The 22,111-nt window shown below is 30.2% G+C and overlaps 1 protein-coding gene across 1 annotated transcript; it reads right to left on the bottom strand.

Annotated features, from left to right (window-relative positions):
- Window positions 1-38: 38 nt before the first annotated feature.
- Window positions 39-7,930, bottom strand: 7B2 (Secretogranin_V domain-containing protein 7B2). Its single transcript, XM_088270114.1, has 6 exons — window positions 7,738-7,930; window positions 6,266-6,383; window positions 5,162-5,379; window positions 3,744-3,895; window positions 2,443-2,684; window positions 39-1,670 (listed from the first exon to the last, which is right to left on the bottom strand). Exons 2-6 carry the CDS (start codon window positions 6,341-6,343, stop codon window positions 1,587-1,589), a joined length of 774 nt encoding a protein of 257 aa, XP_088126240.1. The 5' UTR covers window positions 6,344-6,383; window positions 7,738-7,930; the 3' UTR covers window positions 39-1,586.
- Window positions 7,931-22,111: the final 14,181 nt, after the last annotated feature.

The raw sequence follows: 22,111 nt of genomic DNA, 5'->3' as shown, positions 1-22,111 counted from the left end.
AAAAAAATACAAAGTAATATCAACACATAAAAAAGAGGTTTTTTGCATCAGAAAAGAAGATAAAGTTTATTAGACTATTTTATTAGTAACATACATTCAATAAATTTATAATTATTATTATAAGTTAGGTTATAATAACATTTATTAAAAATTTCATGCATAATACGTGTTGCTATGTTTGGGTCAGCATTCTTCCTTCACTTAATCACTAAGTACAATATATGATTTAATTCTACTGCAATATGCGCCAGAGGGTTGATTCCTCTTACAAATATTATACTAATCCACCTCCACCTCTCACTTAAGGGATTCTACAATATTTATTAGTGCAAAGCCGCAAAAAACCACCTCAGAAAAAAATATATGCTTCTATTCTAAGAAAAAGATCAATATTAGACTAGTTTAACACCATTAAATCTATTTTATATTCTTAATTTTTTGGAAATCATTAAACTATTATATATTTTGATTTGGAAAAATAATATTTGTTTATTCAAAATTAAATTCATTTTTATTGATTAGGATAATATTTTCAATAATTGATTTTAATGACTTACGTTATGTCAAGTCATTCACTGTCTCTTGTCGTCCCTAGAAAACGTAAGAATGATTTTAACTTTCTCGATGGTATGAAATAATAATCGTGGACCTGTCGAGAAGCACTGAGGCCCACGATCATGTACTTCATCACCAATAAAAATGATAAATTATAATCAATCATCACCAAACATATGATTATTTTATCCTGGAATCAAATGTAGAACTCTTTCGATACACACACGTATATTTACGAGTATATTGGTAAAATAAATGCCCCAGATGTTTTTTTTAAACTTTGTTAAACTTTTCTCTAAGTAATCAATTCGAGGATATGATTTTACATACGTTGGCTCAATCAAAAATATATAAACATAACACATTAAATATAAGAAAACGATTCTCAAATTAAATATCACATATCGGTGAAAACATAGATAATGACTAAATACCATATGGGCAATGTCATCTTTATGCTTATCACCATAGGGCCACTATGTGATATTTAAAATTGAAATACTGAGCTTTTCATCATTAAAAAGATTTTTTTTTAATTCATCAAAAGAATAATTATAATAGAAAAGAAAGTTAACTATCATAAAAATTACATTTTCCAAGGACAAACTCTTTAATCGCTCTTTCCTAACCTTATTACAGAAACTCACATATAGACACCGATAAGTTTTAATATGAATTACAAGTATTTATCAAGTTAAGTATATTTTAAGACGCAAATGCATATATTTACTTTATTATTATTACGAACAGCAACATTGATGAAAGTTACAATATTTAGTTGTGATTTACTTTTTACTTTTACGATATCAATTATTAAAACATTATAATGGAAATTCGCATTTAAAATGTAACTCAAAAAGTTTGTCAAATCGTAGTCCGTGGGTTTTGCCAAAGTCGTCATCAAGTGTTACACCGATTTAAGAAATACTTCCAATCAGAATTCATGAATAAACTAATATATTTTTGAAAAAAAAAATATACTTTAAATATTTATAAAACATAACTAAGAGTTGAAAACATGAAGAAATAATTTAATCCATGTTGTTAAAAATAACTCTTATTCCTTTCTTAGCGGCCACTGGCAGCTTTTCTCCGTCCAAATAAGGGTTGGAACTCTGAAATGACCATAAAATAACATGATTACAAGGGAGTTTCCAAAGATTAATAATTGTATTGTTTGAATATATTTTTTTATGTATCATATGTATATAAAAATATTAAATGCATTTCATCCAGTGATATATTACATTATTATGATAGTATCGATCATATTATAGTAATTTACATATTCCTCGAAAATAAGCGATAAAATTGGATACTAAAATATTGACTGCAGTTACTACGAATGAGCACCGAATGCGATGTTTTTTTATGAAAACATTTGTTTAATGTGGTATGGACATGTGGCGCGAATGGATAGCGAGAAAATGACTAAGAAAATATATGCGGCGAATGTAAGCGGGAGAACAGAAAGAGGACGGCCGAAAAAGACTTGGCACGATCAGATCAATCAGAACCTAAAATCTGGTAGTGTCAAAAGTTGGCGTAATAGAAGGGGAATTAATGACTAGATTACTATATGTATGGATGTGATGGAAGGGAGGAGTGTATGTCAGGACAGAAGAGTATGGCGTTCCATCCTCCATGCCTACCGCTGCGGAGAAACGGCGAGATAACGTACGTATAATGGTTTAACGCCGCTGTTGTTCTACATCTGTGTAATATTAAATTATTAGAAAATCTAGGGTTACGTGAAATTTGTACTTATGTAGATGTTTTTTCTTTAAAAGTTTGTAAGATAGAGGCTTTATTAAAATTTTTTTCAATTTTTGGTACATTAAGTTCTTTGCATGCTAGTTTTGAAGGGTAAGTTCTGACCGGACTTACCTTCTTAGCGTGGAATTTCTTAGCAACGAGGTTCTTATGTTCGTCCATCTGCATTTGCTGCACAAGGAAGCGGTCCAGGCGAGCCGAGGGAGAGTCCTGTCCCCTGGAGAGCCCGTCGTCGCCATTGCCCGTGTCGGGGCACTCGAACATGTGCTCTCCGTCACACATGCACTCCTGCTCGGCTTGGTACACGCGACTGAAAGCGGCGGTGTTCTCGAAATTCTGGGTGCAGCCTTGCTCTTCTGCAAGAAGAATATTATCAAATAAGATATTTTCTGGCGTTTCTCATGTCGCTCACTCCTTTCAAGAACGTCATAAATCAAAAAACTTGATTTTTCAGGAGAACGTTTTTAAAGTTTAAAAATATAATACAATGTATTAAAAATAAATATCAAGCCACTTATTGAACTTTTCACTGTGCAACAAATATTTTTAGGTAAAACCTAAATGTTTTTTCTCCATTTGAAAAATATTAAAAAATTTTTTTTTTAAATAATTAAACAATAACTTTTCTTCAAAATGCAAAAACAACACTTTCTGCCATGTAGCGGGTAAATATTAAGTTAAAAATATGCCGCTTTTGCTAGGATATAGTACATTTTCTGGGCATTCCAAAAACATGCTTAGCTGAAAATTGACGATTTTTGATTTATGACGTTGTTGAAAGGAGTGAGCGATGTGTGCGATTATAATCCAGGATTCGGACCTCACATACTAATAAAAGAGTTTCTGCTCAATAACAAGCTTCTTTTTATCTCACCAATAGATCTTTCTAGTGAAGTCCTAGTGATTCAAGAATAATGTTTCGAAATTGGTAATAATAATAATTAATATTTTATTTATTTTTCCAATCGAGAAAAAACACTCAGGTTTTATAAGTGGTTCAATAAGTGGCTCAATATTTATTTTTAATACATTTTATTAAATTTTTCAACTTTAAAAACGATCTCCTGAAAAATAAAGTTTTTTGATAATGACGTTTTTGAAAGGAGTGAGCGATATGTCTAGTGGAAATGTCATCTCAAGAATAAGCCCAGTGACTTTTATATTTCCTTTACATTAATTTAAGGTTTTACATACATTTGTAGACACCTAAAGATTTTAACTGCATAACTGTTCAACATATAATATGTAAATATAATACACATATCCGACTGAGAAAAGGATAAATTACGGTACGGAGATCCATGTCTAGAAAATAAAGTAAATCGCCATAAAATCATTCAAAAGTAAGAAAAAAAATGTTATTTTATATTTTTTTGTTTAAAATTATATCTACACATTTAAAATCATTATTTTACCAGTATATCCAACGGGACAGGGGTTAGGTGGATTGCAATATGCAGGCAGAGTGGTATCGGGCTTCAACTGTGTTGGGGGCCTTCCAGCAACACTAGGCTTCACCCTGGACCCTTCCGAACCTGCGCCGCTGACGTATTGTCCCCAAAGAGTGCTAGAGGATAGTAAAATAATAGGTCATCGAAAACAAGCATAATTAATTTGGCTGATATATCGTAGTCGTACAGGAGAAAGTGACCAACTAATAAAAAGTAAAATGTTCAGAAGGGCCATTTAAGTTACTTTTGCTTGGCAAGAAAATAAACATCAATGCAGTTAGACATTTTTAACAAGTCAATATATTATATTTACATGTTTAAAATCCTTTGGGATTATTTTCAGGGCAATATTAAGATATCAGAGTAAGATATCAAGATATAATAAGATATCAGATATATGTACATAGTAAGATATCAGAAAGTCAACGATTTGGTTTTTGTAAAAAATGCACTTGGTCACTTTTTCCTGTATGACTACGGTATGTACATACTGAGAGAATAATAATTTATGTTTTTAAATACCATATGAGATAAATGTAAGTGCGTATATCCTATTTCTTTATTTTATATTTGTTAGGAGATGATAATAATTTTCGCCTCCTTCATATAATTTTAAAATGATAGTCTGCCTCCGTACTGTAATACTCAGCACGCTCGACTACCGTACTTAAGGTCCCGGGTTTGATTCCCAGGGGGGGGTGAAATAAATAAAAGTGATGTTTTCACACTAATATTTGTTCAATATTACCCTGGACTGGTACTTGAAGCGAAGGGCTGATCACCTCTACTTCATGTTTCAACACTGCATTTTTATGATGCAGTGCCTTATGCACCACCGGGTGCGTATAAGGGTTAAAAAATAATAGTGAATGTTATAAGGTAACGTATTTACATGATTATTTTAAATTTTTCATATATATATTTTTTAATATCTTCTAATGCCTTATGTGGAGGTCCTCACCAAAAAGATACATTTCCAATATTGCACAAAAAATCTTTAAATGCAAATCTGTTCTATGTACTATATTATATCTAAATCTTAATTAAAATTGCGACAAAACGTGACCTATGTTAAACTAACATGAAATCGTTAAATCGCACCAAAACGTAACAATTTTACAAGCTAGAACTCCTGATTACTGAAAATCATTTACAATAGACACGTAACTTTTTTAAAGTAAAGTATTTGTGTTTTTATTATTTACAAAAAATTCACACTATTTCTGTGAGCCTAAGCGGCTCATTAGAAATAGGTATCAAACTGTGGTAGAGTGGGTTCGAACCCAGAAACTCTTACTTAAGAGTCCGCGACACTAACTACGGGACCACAAATCTCCACCTTTGTAACAAAGACGTGTATTATGTAATGTTTTAAAGTCTACCTGTGCTGTAAGTACTCTTGATCCCTCAAGCTAGGGTTGGGATTCCCGTCGGACAGGGAGTCGTAGTCGAACTGCTCACTCTCCAAGTCCTTGGTAGCCCTGGACATAAGGGGAGCGGGGAAGTCCACGTAGGAGTCAGCTGTATCGGCCAAGTCCTTCCCCATCCTCTCCACCACCTCGCGCAAGAGTGCGTCGGATATGAAATGATCCTGGACGAACTGAAGAATAAAAAAAAACCTTAATACTGAATATGGAAAATATAGATGATTTGGAAAACACCTTTTTTTTTTTAATTAACATAGTTACACTTTTAAGTATAATATAATACGTTTTCTAAACATTTATAAATATGGCAAACTTTTAGTTTTAGATTCGCTGTGCCTCTCCAAAAAAGAGACTGAGCTCTTGTACTTGGAGAGGGACTTACACTCATGGTCTTAATTTGAGATGATTTCTCCGCCTCCGTTGTGTAACGGTTAGCGTGTTTAGCTACCGTGCTGGAGGTCCCAGGCTCTATTGCAGGGGGGGGGTGAAAATAATAATCAGTGATTTTACACTGTAATATTTATGTAAAATTACCCTGGACTAGTCCCTGAAGAACAGGAGTAATTACCTTTCCTTCATGTAATTAACGATCAAGATAACACGATGCAGTGCCCTTTTCACCATTGGATGCGGATATGGGTAAGAAGAAGAAGAAGAATTTGAGATGAAGAATTTATCGTTTTTATACGAAAGCTGATGGAAGTATGAGAATCAAAGGGCTGACGACCTTGCATTTTGCTTGCTTAAGTGGTCACTTTATACACTTGTGTGACGCTTGCCATTTTGATTTATTATTGCATATATATTAATCCATATTGCATTAATTTGACAAAGATATATTTGCATTTTTTTACATTTCTTTCGTATGTTAGGTATACTGTGTGTGAAAAGATGTGGAATTATGATGTAAGATGAATAATCCTCTAAATAATAATCTCATAGTAAATAATAATTGTTCAAATGAAGCTATCTACACTACGTAGTTAACACGCTGAAATCAAATTATCGTTACATATTGCTTTTGTTACTAATATTTTGTCACTAAAAATATAAATTTACCTTTGGCCCGGCATCATGAGGTAGATATGCGAGCGCTCCTGTAACAAGGAGCGCTACGAGCGCTACTCGAAGCGCCATACTGCCTTTACTGAAACCAGTATTTGCTGAAGAGATATTCCTGAAAAATTTACAAGAAATTTAATTCGGGCTAAAATATTCGGTTTTTGTGGTGGTACACGCACTCGTAGTTATATACAATACAAATTTCGCATTTTATTTCTGAAATTGCTAACTAACCACAAGTAGTTTTACTGAAATATATGTGATCTATAAACGTATTACTCCTTTAAAGGTAGAAATATATAAATACCTTGGTAATTTTTTAGAATATGTTAGAACAAAAATACATGTCTTAGTCATTGTTTAATTTTAGATTAGTTATTTCAAGAGAAAGTAAATTAAGGATACTAAAGGGGTTTAGGGTGCTGAAACAATAAACGATCCTTTAACGGATCGATTCTTTGTGACTTGAATGCTACAAGGACTTACATTAAATTTTTAAAAGGAATTTCAGAATATTTGTCTATATTTCATAAAAATGGTTAATTAAAAACGAATAATACCACATAAATTTAATATCACTCCAAAATCGGACAGGGAACAATATATAAAAATAAACTCGTCGTGTCTCAATTTCATAGGATTTAAAAGTATACTTTATATATAAGTATATTTAAATACTTTTACTAATAGGAAGACAACAAAACGCCCTGAATTTGTTCTAGATTTACAACATATAAACGAAATGTGCTCCATACAAATTTTTCAATGTTTGAAATATGGACAATGAAACAATGGTTCCACCTGTTGACTGTTGAATGAATTTGGGCATCTGGGCAGACATATGTTCTACGACTTTTATTTTAGTAAGACTAATATTTTCAGACTTGGAATATATGGTTCAGTTGATGATTTTTTACATTTAAATTTTTTTAAATTTCATTTGTATAATAAATCCTACTAATAAAAGCAAAACAGTAACTATTAACGTAAAATAATAAAATATTAAACAGTAAAACGTGTAATATGTTTTATCAGGAACAATGATGTTTTCTTTTACGAATTTTTTACATACACTAACTGAAAATATTACATTCTGATGTACATATTTACATATGTACGCCTACCCAATACATTTTTTTCTTCAAGTATCCATATTTTATCATGGGTAAAATGACGCAATAGTAAAAAAATATTTCGAAAATATCTATACATAATATATTTATTTGGCAGTATCCTTTTACGTATTTTTAGTAAATACGCAGTAGAAACAAATGATGTCGTAACAGGTTGAAACAAATTACGTCGGTACCTTACTGTATACTCCTACAAATTTAAAACCTGAATTTCAAACGTTTTATTGTGAATTAGGGTAATTCAATGTTTTCTTAAAGATATATCCAAGGCTCGGTTATTTTAGATGTAAAATTATGATGAATTGTTTAGTTTTAAAGAATCAGAATCAGACTTACCTTCAAACACAAGTATCCACGAATGGAGTGTGTTTCGGAAAATTCATTGAGTTGAAATCGATGACAGAAGGCGCACGCGCACAGACTTATTATGTGGGTGTCCTACTCTATCGACCTGCGTCCTGTGAACCCCTCCCCTTCAGCTACCTCCAACCCCACCAGAGCCCAGCCCTCCAGCACTCTCATACGTCAGACCTGTCACGGGATCCGCCGTCATCACTTAATCCAGCAACCCTCTGACGTCTAGAACCTTCCATCGAAAACGCACTTCATCAAAAAGTCTTCTCAAGTACTTGCCCTATACAAAAGATTCAACAGTTTTGGTTGTGGTATCATTTTACTGTCCAGTCTAAGATTTTTTTCTAAGCGTACGCAGACTCTGCGTCTAATGGAAAACAGTGTGAATTTATGGCAGTAACTGAAAACTGCGCAATAACAACGGTTGTTGGTGTCTCTATATATCTATTTATGTGATGGTCGATAGATATTTTTAGAATTCGAGATAACCAGGCGTCGTAATGATTATCAAAAATGTATAATATTTGCGGCGCCTTTAGATGTTAAAAATAACTTTTGTGGAAGATTTCTGAAATAATGATTTTTGTAATGTACTTACAATTTTTTTCGACATCATGTTTATTTTAAAACTACGTTGTTAACAAACTAACTAAATAATCATTACACCGCTCCACCGCAGGGGTAGGCAGAGAGAATAGAACACCACGTTAATCTGTCTTGCACCCAATCTTCGCCTTTTCCACATTCATGCTCTCCTCACACGTACTCGCCCATCATTACGACGCCTGACATACACACTTGATCTTGCCAAGTTTTTCTTGGTCTTTCTGTACTTCTATTACAAATCACATTCGCCTCATGAATTTGTTTAACTTTCCTTTCTTCCTTAAATTTGCCGCCTCCGTAGTATAATGGTTAGCATGCCCGGGTACCGCTCTGGGGGTCCCGGGTTCGATTCCTAGAGGAGGGGTCAAATAAATATAAGTTATTTTTTTCACTCTTAACTTAATATTTATTGAACGTTACCCTGAACTGGTACCTAATGCGGAGGGCTGGTCACCTTTTCTTCACATGTTAAAAATCAAGATAACAATCCGTTTATATGATGCAGCATGTACCATTGGGGTGCGGCTATGTTTTGAGAAAAAAACATTTTTTCGGTCTTTCAATTCACATACCCATACCATCTCAACAATATTTGTGTTATTTTTATTATTTACACAAATATTTCATAAATATTTTTTGAGCTCATTATTAGAAATAGGTATTAAATTGTGGTAGACTGGGTTCAATCCGAGAAACTCTGATTTAAGAGCCCGCGATTCTAACACATTCTTTCCTTATATCACCATTCGAACATCTATCATACAACGTTTTTAAGTACATTCGTCATAAAACTACATTGATAGATTGAAAATACATCGTTATCAGAGACAAAAGGTCAAATACTTGGTCTTAGTTCTATAATTGATGTAATGATAAGAATAAGCCAATTGTCTTTTAACGGATTAAAATACACGAAAAGAACATCGTTAAAAAGACCTTACAATGATTGGTGCTCTCAGTAGTTTGTTCCTCTGTCGACTAATGCCAAACAAAGTTAAAAATTATCTTTAGTTTTTTTTTTTAAGTTACACGTGTTAACACATAAAACAATTTTATAATAATGTGCCAACCCGTAGTGGCCAAAGGGTTAAATAAATTCTTTCGATAAAATTCAAAAGCTTTTTCAAGCTTGCTTTCGAAGGCTCTACATATTTACTTTGAATTTTTTCAACAGATGTCTCTCATAGTACGATTAGAACCTTGATTATTATTTCATATTCATTTTTTTATGTTTCACAACACTTAAAAGCCCCATTTATTTTAGTAAAAAGTAAAATGAATGAAAAAACAAATTACATTGACAATTTTTTAAAATTTGAAAGAGAAAAAAAAAATTGAATTAAAGGAGCATTTACTGTGCTAATTTTTATAAAACCGTGAATAAAAGTGAACATCACTTTCTTACACATTTTTAATCTATTGCAGTCTTCAAAGCCTACAATTTTTATCAAATCAAATACTTTAAAAAGAATTTCATTCATAACAGCGATCATCTTTCTACAAAAAAAAACTAAAATGGGTAATTAAAAATACATATTTTCAATAGATGTCGCTAGTCTCGAAGAAGGCTTTTATGGTTTGGATATACAAGTATGTACAGTTGTACATAGATATACGTCCATGAAATGCTTGAAACTCATACAATAATTTGGAGTATTTTCCATTCGGAAAAAATATGCTCGTGGTACATTTATTACATTATATTTACGTGACTTTTTTTATAGGTTCCCTGCGTGATAAATTATGAAAGCGGGCAACATCCACACTAGGACCTTTGTTTGGAATATGATTTGCGTGCTTAAAAATACAATTTTTCTCTTTTTCTCAAATGAGAGAACTCGTTTAGTTATCATTTACCAAGGATCTGAAACGGGTTAAAAAGTATCCAAGGTTCCAATGTATGCTGTTAAATTGATGAAAAATTATATTACACTCTTATTCAATTTCATTACTGAGAAAATGTCGTGAATTTTACTATCTGACTTGTGTTAATAAAGAAAATATAATTCAATATTTTTATAACACAATTAAAACATTGACCGATTTCGAATCAAACAGAACTCGATTGCTTCGAAAATAGTCAACGTTATAATCTAGTTATAATGATACATAACGTAAAGTTATTTTCAAAGCTATTTAATAAAAATACAAAGTTAGCGCTTCGAACGATAATTATATTTATTGGTTTTATTTAAAATAACGGACATTGATTTCGATCAATTTCAACGGAATTGGATTATCTATAATTTCTTAGCACATTAAAATGATTTAGGTAGGTACTGACATTTGGAAAACTCATTAAGGCATTAAAAAGTTAAATTACTTATATATACTGATAAATACCATACGGGATTGTAAATGTTTTTACATCCTGTTTAATCTCCCCTTCCAAAATTTATATTCATGAACCAAATACTCAGTCTTATCACCTTATGATTTGGGGGCATGAGAATAAAACAACGAATCTATATTATTTACAATGTGCATACATGTATATATATATATATATATATATACATATATATATATATATATATATATATATATATATATATATATATATGTAAATATATATATATATATATATATATATATATATATATATATATATATATATATATATATATATATATATATATATATATATATATATATATATGAACACAGTATCTAAACCATGCAAAGAACAAACACACATCAAATTTATACCATGTTAGGTCAAAGGCTAATTGAATAATCGAAATAAGTACATTTTAAACAGATCGTATCATTCGGGCATATCGTCCACAATTTCATGACTTATGATAGGCCTACAACTAACCAACGAATATCTCAATAAAGAAGTTCTAAAGGAGGCACATTATTGTAAACGCAAAATAGTTTACATCTAAATATAAAGAAAAAAAACTTATGGTATGTATATCGTGATAGAATATTGAGTACCTACGTCATAAAGTAAATTATAGAAAATTACTATGTTATTACTGTCGCATGTCAAATGATTAATTGATACTTTTGATCAATATCGGTACCATCATTGTCTAAATGAGGGCTTTAATTTATTTTTGTGTTCGAAAATAATTTTCGGGATAATTATACTGCCACTTTTAGAAAATACTACCCGAGGGCCCTTAAATTGGTATTTTAAATATTGATGATGTGTTATTAAGCTAAATTTGTATATCGACTCTATTCGTTACGAAAAACAAAAATACTTACCTTTGACATTTAAATCTACCAATTGTAATTATTCTATTTCTGTTGTTTTGGGAATAGGTAATTGTTCAATATGAAAAACATACCTTGGCAATAGAAGGATGAAAGTAGACTGAATTCAGTCGAAATGCGATCCCCTGACACGAATATGCGGCAAAACTATGTATGATAGATGTTCGAAATAATGAAAGAATGCAAGGCATTATCGCCAAAATTAATAAAGGTAGTTTCAAATGGTTTGAACATGTGGAACGAATCAGTTTTTATGTCAAGCATAGTTTTTCCTCAAAGGACTCGTACAAGTTAGCAATATTCAAATTACACACATTGTATGATCACTGGCCTCAGTGCTAGTCAATGGTCCTTTTATTTTTATCTTACCCACTTTCCCATCATCACTTCCTTTTCTACATAACAGTAATGTCCTAAGTCCTTCACTTTTGTTGACGGCACCCCATCAATTCTTATACCAGTTTAATATACTTTCTTTAGTCCATACGTAACCTTGTGTAGTCCGTGATCGGCACCTATTTTATTTCCCCTACACTGTTCACCTTAGTATGACGTCAATCGGAAAAATATGGCTCAGTTGACATTCCTTTAATTTTGATAGAAAACTGAGTTTTTATTACATCCATATGTTATGAAAACTCTGTAAAATATGTTGGAATTACCATATTTTAATGAGATCCCATAGGGACAATTTTAGATTTTCGCTCATTTTTTTTTCGGAATTTATCATAAATAAAAAAAAATCAATAGATATTCAGAACTCTATAAAGTATCGTTAATAAAGAAAGGAAAAGCATTCTCCTCTCTGTTCTTCTTCTTCTTCTAACTGTTATCCGCACTAAAGGGTATATAGGGCACGGCATCACATCGAAGCAGTGTTACATTGATCGTTAATTATCTGAAGGCAAAATGATCAGCCCTAAGCTTCAGGTACCAGTCCAGGGTAATAAAAAATAAATATTAGGTTAAAAAATCACTTTCATTTATTTCGACCTCCCTGTAAAATAAACCCAGCTTAACCAAACGCTCCAACCACTACCCCAAGGAGACGGGTAATTTCCGTAAATATAAGGCAGATTTTCATAAATGTTCAGAAACTTTTTACAACGTAGAATATCAGGCCTTTTTTCATCATCGAAACGTCAATTTGGCAATTTAATGAGTACTATGAGTATTTCAAAAAATATATAAAAATAGACTTCAATTGACGCTTTCTTTAAAGGAACTTGAATGGTTTTAAAATTGCCAATTTAAAGTAAATGTCAAATCACGAATTATTATCTAGCTTAGTTTGTATTTTATACGTAATTTAACACTGTTTACGCAATATTGAGAGATAGCTGTAAACTTTATTCATAACTATTTTGTCGTATTTGCATTAGTGTAAAATGATTGGAAATTTTGTAGAGCGATTATTTTCGTACATTTTCTATGCTTTTAGTCGTCTGAAAATCGTGAGTTTGACGTTTAGTTTTTGTTGAATTGCTGCTTTTAATTATTTTTTAGAAAAATACATTTTCTATCTCAAAATGTCAAACACACGCGATGTGTAAACGAAAAATTGATAAATTTTTTGTTTGTTAAAAAATAACCCGCAAAGCTCTACATACTTTAAGAGACTTGTCTACAGGTAGGATAGTAAGGATGGGGAAGGTAAATGTGAAAAACATATCACAAACACCCAGATCAATTGAAAATAAATATTTCTTGAATTTATTTTTCATTTGTAGGGAATCGAGCCCGCGACGCCAATTTCGCAGTCGCAACTACGTCACGACACACCTGTCATGTAAATTGCTTGTTATATTTATAACATTGATCAAAAATATCAACAGTAAAAATAAAAATATGAAATTAAAGAACATCAATAAAAATAAAAGCAAAAAATAGAACTACCGGGAAAAATAGAACTATTTTTTTTTCAAATTGTTCATTATATATTCTTCTTCTTCCAACCTATATCCGCACTCAATAGTAGGTACATAGGACACTGTAACCTATTTATAAATAAATATACACACACCCACAAATGTATGAAGAAGCTTATAGCTTTTTTTTTATGTTGAAAATCTCGAATAGTGGGATAAATGAAAACATTAAATTAATTTTAAAAATCGTTAATATACATATGTATATTAAATATGCTAAAAATATACATGGGTATTTCCAAATAAACATTTATTGGAACACGACTCACAATTGCAAAACGGTAGAATACCTCACTTTAAAGTATTTTCTCTCCTACTCCAGCCATTTTTTTTATTTTTTATTTTATTGTAACAAAAAAGAAAAAAAAAGAAAAAAACTTTGATTTCTTTTCTACATGTATTCTACATTCGACACATTGTACGATGCCTGAGATTTATAATAAATAGTACGCAATGCATAGTAAAAAAAAAAACATTTAAGATTTTTGAAATCATATTTTTTAAATCCTATTATCGTATGGTATACGGAGTAATGTAATTGACTTTGAGTATTATAATGTTTTTTTTTAAAGTATTTTTATGTTTTAGAATTTAATTAACCCTGATGATGACAAGGTTCTTGTCGAAACCGGTTGCTTAAAGTGTATTTATAATAAAATAAAAAAGTGGTTAAAACAAAGTTGTTTAATTTTATAAATTATTATTCATTTTGTATTTTTTTTTATGGCATATTTTACAGGAAGCAGCCTTGATTTTTCTCTGCAAAAATCCATTATGATTCGAGGTCCGAGCATCCAGGTATTTAAGGCCATGACCCATCCGCTAGCTGCGCCATACTACACACTACAATGTGTGACCTGCATTACGAGGACATTTCCCTGAAAGTACACACTACACATTGTGATACTAACTTTTCCCTTTGAATTTAAAACCACATTTGCCTAATATATACTCGAGTTTATACATATCGCTCACTCTTTTCAACAACGTTATAAATCAAAAAACAAGATTTTTCAGGAAATCGTTTTTAAAATTTAAAAATATAATAAAATGTATTCAAATTAAATATCAAGCCACTTATTGAAGTTTTTACTATGCAACTGATCTTTTTAGGTATTTCAAAAATATTTTGTATTTTAAAAAAAAAATTAATAATGCCTTTTGTTCAAAATGCAAAAACAACACTTTCTGCCCTGTAGCGGGTAAATACTAAGTTAAAAATATGCCACTTTTGCTGGGATATAGTACATTTTTTGGGCGTTCCGAAAACATGCACAACTGAAAATTGACGATTTTTTATTTATGACGTTGTTGAAAGGAGTGAGCGATATATGTAAATATAAATATACTGCTACCATCACGCCGTAATATACATCTACCGAATATAAATACACTACATTTTGAGTGTGTCCAAATACGTATTTGGACACACTCGAAATGTTCCTTTATTCTATCTTAATTCTTTAAATTGTATCATTCAGCGATTTTTTAATACATTTGTCTGAGGGGACGCATTTCGACGGCGTTCATTCTGCTTTCATCCTTCTTTTGCCAAATTCTATAAGTCACTCAGCATTCGTACCTTAATTTAATATTTTTTTTCAGGTTCAGTGCTGCAGAATGGCGTTTATTATTTAATTTAATTTTGTACTTAAGTTATACATATTTATATATAAAAAAAAATATATATATATATATATATATATATATATATATATATATATATATATATATATATATATATATATATATATATATATATATATATATATATATATATATATATATATATATATATATATATATATATATATATATATATATATATATATATATATATATATATATATATATATATATATATATATATATATATATATATATATATATATATATATATATATATATATATATATATATATATATATATATATATATATATATATATATATATTTATATATATATATACATACATTTTTTTTTATTGGACACCGTCTATCCTCACTAGGTATTTAGAGATACCTGTTCTGAGGTAGGCAGGGTATGCTTATTCTTTTTATAATACAGCTTTCCATATTTTTAATGATAATATAAAAGTGGTAAGACTGAAATAATAATTATAAAATGAAAGCAAATAGAGAGTTTAACTAAAAGAAAAGTAAAATCTAAAGGAGTAATATTATAGAATTATAAAAAATTATTATATAATTATTAAACACTGACACATAGATTAATCACACACAAACTTTTATTTGCTGCTCCAGCTGGGATCTTCCAATTTTTAGGAGCCATTCTTTTGTGTGCATTTTGAATTTATTTCCAACTGAACATAATATTTCTTGTGGGAGCGTATTATAAATTCGAGGGCCTATAAAATTTGAATGTCTAATGTTTAATATAATTTATAAAAATCGGACGCAATCAACGACTCTCACTGGGATTTATCTCAGTGAGAGCCTTTCCTTGAAGAGGCATTATTAAACTGTGTCGCAAACTTTTGAGAAACATATTTAAGTACAAATTTCTTACAAACGGAATTTGGAAAAAACACTAAAACATGTTCATGTAGGTTTTTTTTTAATAAAATATTTGCGATTTTATTATTTACACAAATATTTTAATTTCATACTATTTCTATGAGCCTAAGTGGCTCGTTATAAGAAATAGGTATCAAATTGTGGTAGAGTGAGCTCGAACCGAGAAACTCTGACTTAAGAGTCCGCGACACTAGCCACGGGACCACAACACGACACTGACAGTATTTTTAAAGATGAAATAGCTCTTATGGTAAATAAATATTTTGTGGATCATAAAATGTATTTTTTTTAATGAATAATGATTGTATACAAAACTATTCTTGATTGTATACAAAACTTAGACTCGTATATTCTTCCATTTCTACTCCTTATCCGCATTTAATGGTGCATAGGGCACTGCATCGTATTGATGCGTTTCTTACGGGAAAGCGAGGTGATTACTCCAATCCAGGGATTGGAGTAATCACCTCGCTATTGAATATTGAATAAATATAAGAGTGAAAAAATCACTTATATTTATTTAACCCCCTCCCTTGGAATCGAACCTGGGACTTCCAGTACGGTAGCCGAGCGTAACAATAATATATACAATGTATATACACTGTATTTACAATTGTATATACACTGGCATTAGTATTATGTAAGATGCAGAAAATAATGATACAATGTATATTACTGATTTTTCTCTCCCTTTTTCCAATGACGCATTTCTTACAGCTTCGCAAGATTTTTCCCCCACCCTTTTTCCACCTCTATTTCACAAAGCTTTTTGTATGAGTTTTTGTGCTTGATTGCCTTGGCTTCGACGCCTGTTAAGTGCTGAATGACGTCTGAAAATTATTATGAAACCTACTTCATGACGTCATGGCTGTATATTTCGTCCTTACCTTCGCCAATTCTTTCCGTGTATCACGACAAACATGTTTTCTCCCCGTTTATGATGTCGGAATCAAAACCCCTGGCCTGGAATAAGTATATATGAAAAATTATGTGTGCGCAAAATGCACGAAGATATATAAAACGTTAAATTTATAATGAGATGCTTGCCATAAAACTGTAGAAATATAACTCTCTGAAATTTTTAACACGATAATATAATATTTAATTCCGTAATAAAAAAATAATCAAATAAAAAAGGTTGTATCGAGAAATTTTATTAATAAATAATGTGTTCAAAATTTCATTCACGTAATTGTTTCGGAATCGTTTCAAGATATATATTGCTAAAAAATATATTTAACACCTCATTTTAATAGTTTTTTTTGTAAAAAGTTTAATTAATGATAATATACCAATAAATTTTATTTTTGTTATGTTTCATTTCAACCAATGTTTTGAACGACCATATTGAAAAACCAAAAAGCTTTAATGAAATCATTATGCACAAAAAGGTGCTAACATAAAAAAAATGCCTTATAAACAGTGTAAAGAAATAAGACCAAGTTTATATCTACGAGTTTACTACCCGTAATGATATATGAAGTGATAAATACGGTAAGCATATTTAAAAAAAACAATATTTAAAAAATAAATATTAGTTTGTTCAAAATCTTATAATTTTAAGAAAAAAATTATCTTAATTGAACACTCGTGACCAAACATTTCTTATGGCCCAGAGCGAGCTCTTTATCGGGTGCTGACAGATTTTTTTTATATTTTCATTGCTTCATAAGCACTTTGAAATGAAATATACTCAAAATGTGTGCTTTCTATTCCTTTTATTTTCCATCAAATGTGTGGCCGGTTACAATTAGTGCATAATAATATTCATGCAAATATGTATTTTTTAATCAATATATCTAATTGGGTAACTTTTAACTCAGAATATCTGTTCCTGAAACACGTGTACATATAATGGAATCAGGAAGGGGTTGTACAAAAATGGGAAAAAATGAAAAATGCAGGTTATAATGGTCAGTAAAATGGAGCTAGGTAACATTTTTAAACATTATAATATAAAACAATTCTGTTTTAACCACTTTTTATTGGTACACTTTTTCCTACCGGTTTCGACAATAACCTTGTCATCATCAGGGTTTATGTACTAATTCTAAAACATGTAAATACTCAAATGTGCCACAAAGTATCTGCGAAAAACATTCAAGAAAAAAAAACATATTTTTAAGTGCATCTTTCACATTTAAGGACTAGCATATCCATAAAAAAAATGTATGGCATTTGTTTGTAGTTTGATTCAATTCGCTTGTCGTTTACACAATGATACTAAAATTTTAATATCGTAAATTATGTTACGAACTTTATATCTGAAGTATTGATAATTTTATTTATAGCTATTACTTCACGACCTATTTTCTATTAATAAAACAAGTACTTACGAGTACCTTAGTACCTTAGTAACATTTTGAAACGTGAAAGCCATTTCCCTTTGATGGTTATTGACGTGACTAGTTATTGATTGTGAAACCTTTAAGCTTCTATATTTATCACTGCCATTAAAAAATATCCCATTATCAATCCGCCCCATTCATAATTTAGTGTTCAACACATTTATGCGTACTGTTTGTTAGTAAATACGTTTATAACGAAAGCTTGTACTATTTTGGACGTTGTAAATATAACAATTCTTGTCAAAACTTTTCATGTTGTACCTATGACCTAAGTGTTTAGTTTGAAAATTATTATTTTAAACCTCCTAATAAAAATATGAATTGGTTCTAGAGCACATACTAAAAATATTTATCTCATATCTTAAGTTGTGTCATAAAAAAATAAATTTAATATGAGTATGAATTAGTACAATTTCAGGATATTTAATTATTACAATTAGTTGAGATTGAATGAGGATCAAAAAACAGCTTTCGGTTTTTTATTACATTGCTTTACTTTGAACCAAAATTCGATTGGCGAATCATTGAACAATTATTCTTACTTTAAGATAAATGCAATTCAAGGAAGATTAGATTTAGAATGCTGTCAATATTTGTCACCATTTTTTCATATCTTACTTCCAATTCGACTGACTATAAAAGCTAAGAAATATGTATAGCTAGGGTAAAGTATACCTGTTAATTTTTTTAATAACAAATTTATATTTTTTAAATTATTATAAATTTTGTATTTTTGGGCAAACAACCAATGATTGAGTGATACATGAAAATATGTATTTAACTCTAGTTTTTCTTTGTCTTAGCTACTTTTTGTTTCATCAGTTTGGATATTTTGTATCACTATATGAGTACTTTAAATTTAACAAATTTAGACTATTATCAACTAATAAATTTTGCTTTATTAATGTTTTTAGATAGTAATATTGCTATAAAAGGGTTTTCAATTAACACTGCTAGTTCTAGAAGTCTAGTTTCAGTCATCTAAAGATAATAAATATTTTCAAACACATCTTATTAAACCTTACCTAACCGAACGATTTTTCTGCATTCATAAGTTTTTAATAATCTGTAAATGAGGGACTGATTTCCTGAAATTAGTTTGTTGAAAACCCTAATAAATTAATACTTTCAACTTAGTTGATTAAGTCCTAGATATTTCGATCTGTTTGTTAAAATTAAATTTAATTTATTTAATCTTGTTTTTTTATTCAACAAAAAATTCCTGTCCATCGCGTTTTATAGAGAGCCTACTACGACGTATCACTCAAAATACAATATCCTTTTTCTATCGAGGTCATCAATATAATTGAGAACCCATATCTAGCAGCTGTTTGCCGATACTCTTAAAACGATACCAAACAGAATGGCCAAGGAGAGTGGGGAATGGTGGACGATGTTCGCGTATTCTGAGCACAGGGGCTATTCTTCTTTTCACTGCCGCCGGTTCTATTTTTAGCCCGAAAGGGCCGAACTCACCCCATTACAACTACCGAAACTAACCCCCAATGCGCGGGCGGTGACGCGAGTCTGGATAACACGTTAACACCATCTAAACACATTTTTTTTAAATTTATTTTTACATCTCAACATAGATGAAGAAGAATTTGAGAAAAATGGGTAGATTTAGTGAATGTTACACGTATAATTATAAGTGATCACTTAAAGCAGCCCTCAAAATGCTCAGACTTCCATATTCTACTTCATCTTTGTTGAGATGTCAAAATAATACTCATTTTTCATTCATTTTTATCTTTTATAATTTAACAAGTAAAACTATATCATTTTTAGTGTGTCTGAATTATACTTAAGTTACATCATTTTTAGTGTGCTTGTTCACAAAATCTGGATTATCTCCAATTATAGGAGTTATTTTCATATTATTTTTTGACATCTCGTCAAAGATGATGAAGAATATGGAAGTCTGGGCATTTACGGGGCTTACGACCGTCATAGACTGGTTTAAGTGATCACTTTACATACTTGTAACATTCACTAATTCTACCCATGATACAACCACACCACTCAAATTTTAGGAAGTCCTATATATTTGATCCAATTTCAAAAAATTGTACTTGAATCCCTAGAATTTAAATAGAGACATGTTTTGGTAAGACGAAGAAGCGTTTTTATTGACCATTTGGATACACTCAAAATGTTTTATCTAACCATTTCATGAAACGTTTATATTATTTCATTTTTTATGCAAATGATGAAATTAATATAAAAATCATCGATATACCTCAATTCAATATATCTCGTACCTCTGCTGGTACGTTTACCTAGTATAAATCATAAATATTAATTAATAATATATTTTTCCAAAATTCTTCGCCATTATTTTCTATGTTCCCACTTAACAAAGTCCCATTAACCCGCCACTCTAGTTATTACCCAACCTACCTCTCTTTATACCAGATTTTTTTGCTCATTAGTTTTGTTAATCACCTGTCGATGAAAACTTCTGTAGTTTTCGAAACTAGTCATGTAAAATATAATATAACTCTTTAGTTTTGTGGTATATGTGTTTGATTTTAAAAATAATCGACATTTATTAAATTTACGTAGCGAAAATCACACTTTTTATATTTGTTTTATTCTGATGACTATTATTATCTTTTATTTATTGTTTTAGCATTAACTTTGTGGTAAGACATGTTACAATGATTAAAAAAAACACTTGTTTTTTACCACTTGAGTTTTATTAAAGACTACTTGTTTCAGAAGTTAAACTTCCATCATTCAGGTCTGTATAATAACTAAAATATAAAATTGTTCTATAAATAAGGAGAGGGGAAAGTTAGGGGGAGGGGGTTAGTCAAGGGCAGAGTTTGAAAACAAAGGAAAAATGGAAAGCAAAGGTGAAGAATTTTGAAACAATATATTATTTAATAAATTATCATTAGAATTAAGTTTTTTTTGGATTTCTAAATTTAAATTCTCCCCCTAACTTTCCCCTCTCCTTATTTATAGAACAATTTTATATTAATATTTAAGTTACTATACAGACTTGAATGATGGAAGTTTAACTTCTGAAACATGTGGTCTATAATAAAACACAAGTGGTAAAAAACAAGTGTTTTCTTTAATCATTGTATCATTATCTTTTGTACATAATACTACTTTAATATCCCTATATCGTAAAAATATACAATGATACGTGTTTCAATACATTTCGATATATACCGATCGATATACCTTAACGAAATAAAATTATTATTTAAAATGTGTATTTTATTTATATTCGTCAAAGATATTGACTAATAAGTTCTACATATACCCGGTGGTTTTTATTTCTAATTTTTACTGTGTGATACGAATACGAGTTTGCAATAATTATATTTATCACCTTCATAATAAATTGTGATTGTTCCAAGAACAATCACAATTTTCTATACATACAAAAGTAATAATGTCCTTTATCATAAAATCCGTCACTTATATTTAATTAACGATTAAGTTAATAAATGTCACATTGATCCGATATGAACTATTCATTTTAAGGGTCAAAAACCGAAAAGTCGAAAATCATAAAAATAGAATAAAGGAATGTACGATTTTTGTTTATTTTTTTAAAATAAAATTTAACAGTGATATTTATTTGCCTGAGGTTTAAAGAGGTTAAGGAGACGAGGAAATGGGGGGATGAGTGGCTGCTTACAACCCTCAACACGTTCCACAAACCTAATTCTGTAGGTTTTACTTACAGTA

Source organism: Brachycentrus maculatus, unplaced genomic scaffold (genome assembly GCF_059751285.1).
Source record: "Brachycentrus maculatus isolate JH-2025_06_01 unplaced genomic scaffold, ASM5975128v1 h1tg000372l, whole genome shotgun sequence".
NCBI lineage: Eukaryota > Metazoa > Arthropoda > Insecta > Trichoptera > Brachycentridae > Brachycentrus > Brachycentrus maculatus.
Note: the sequence above shows the minus strand (reverse complement) of the source record. Positions and strands in the feature narration are given on the sequence as shown.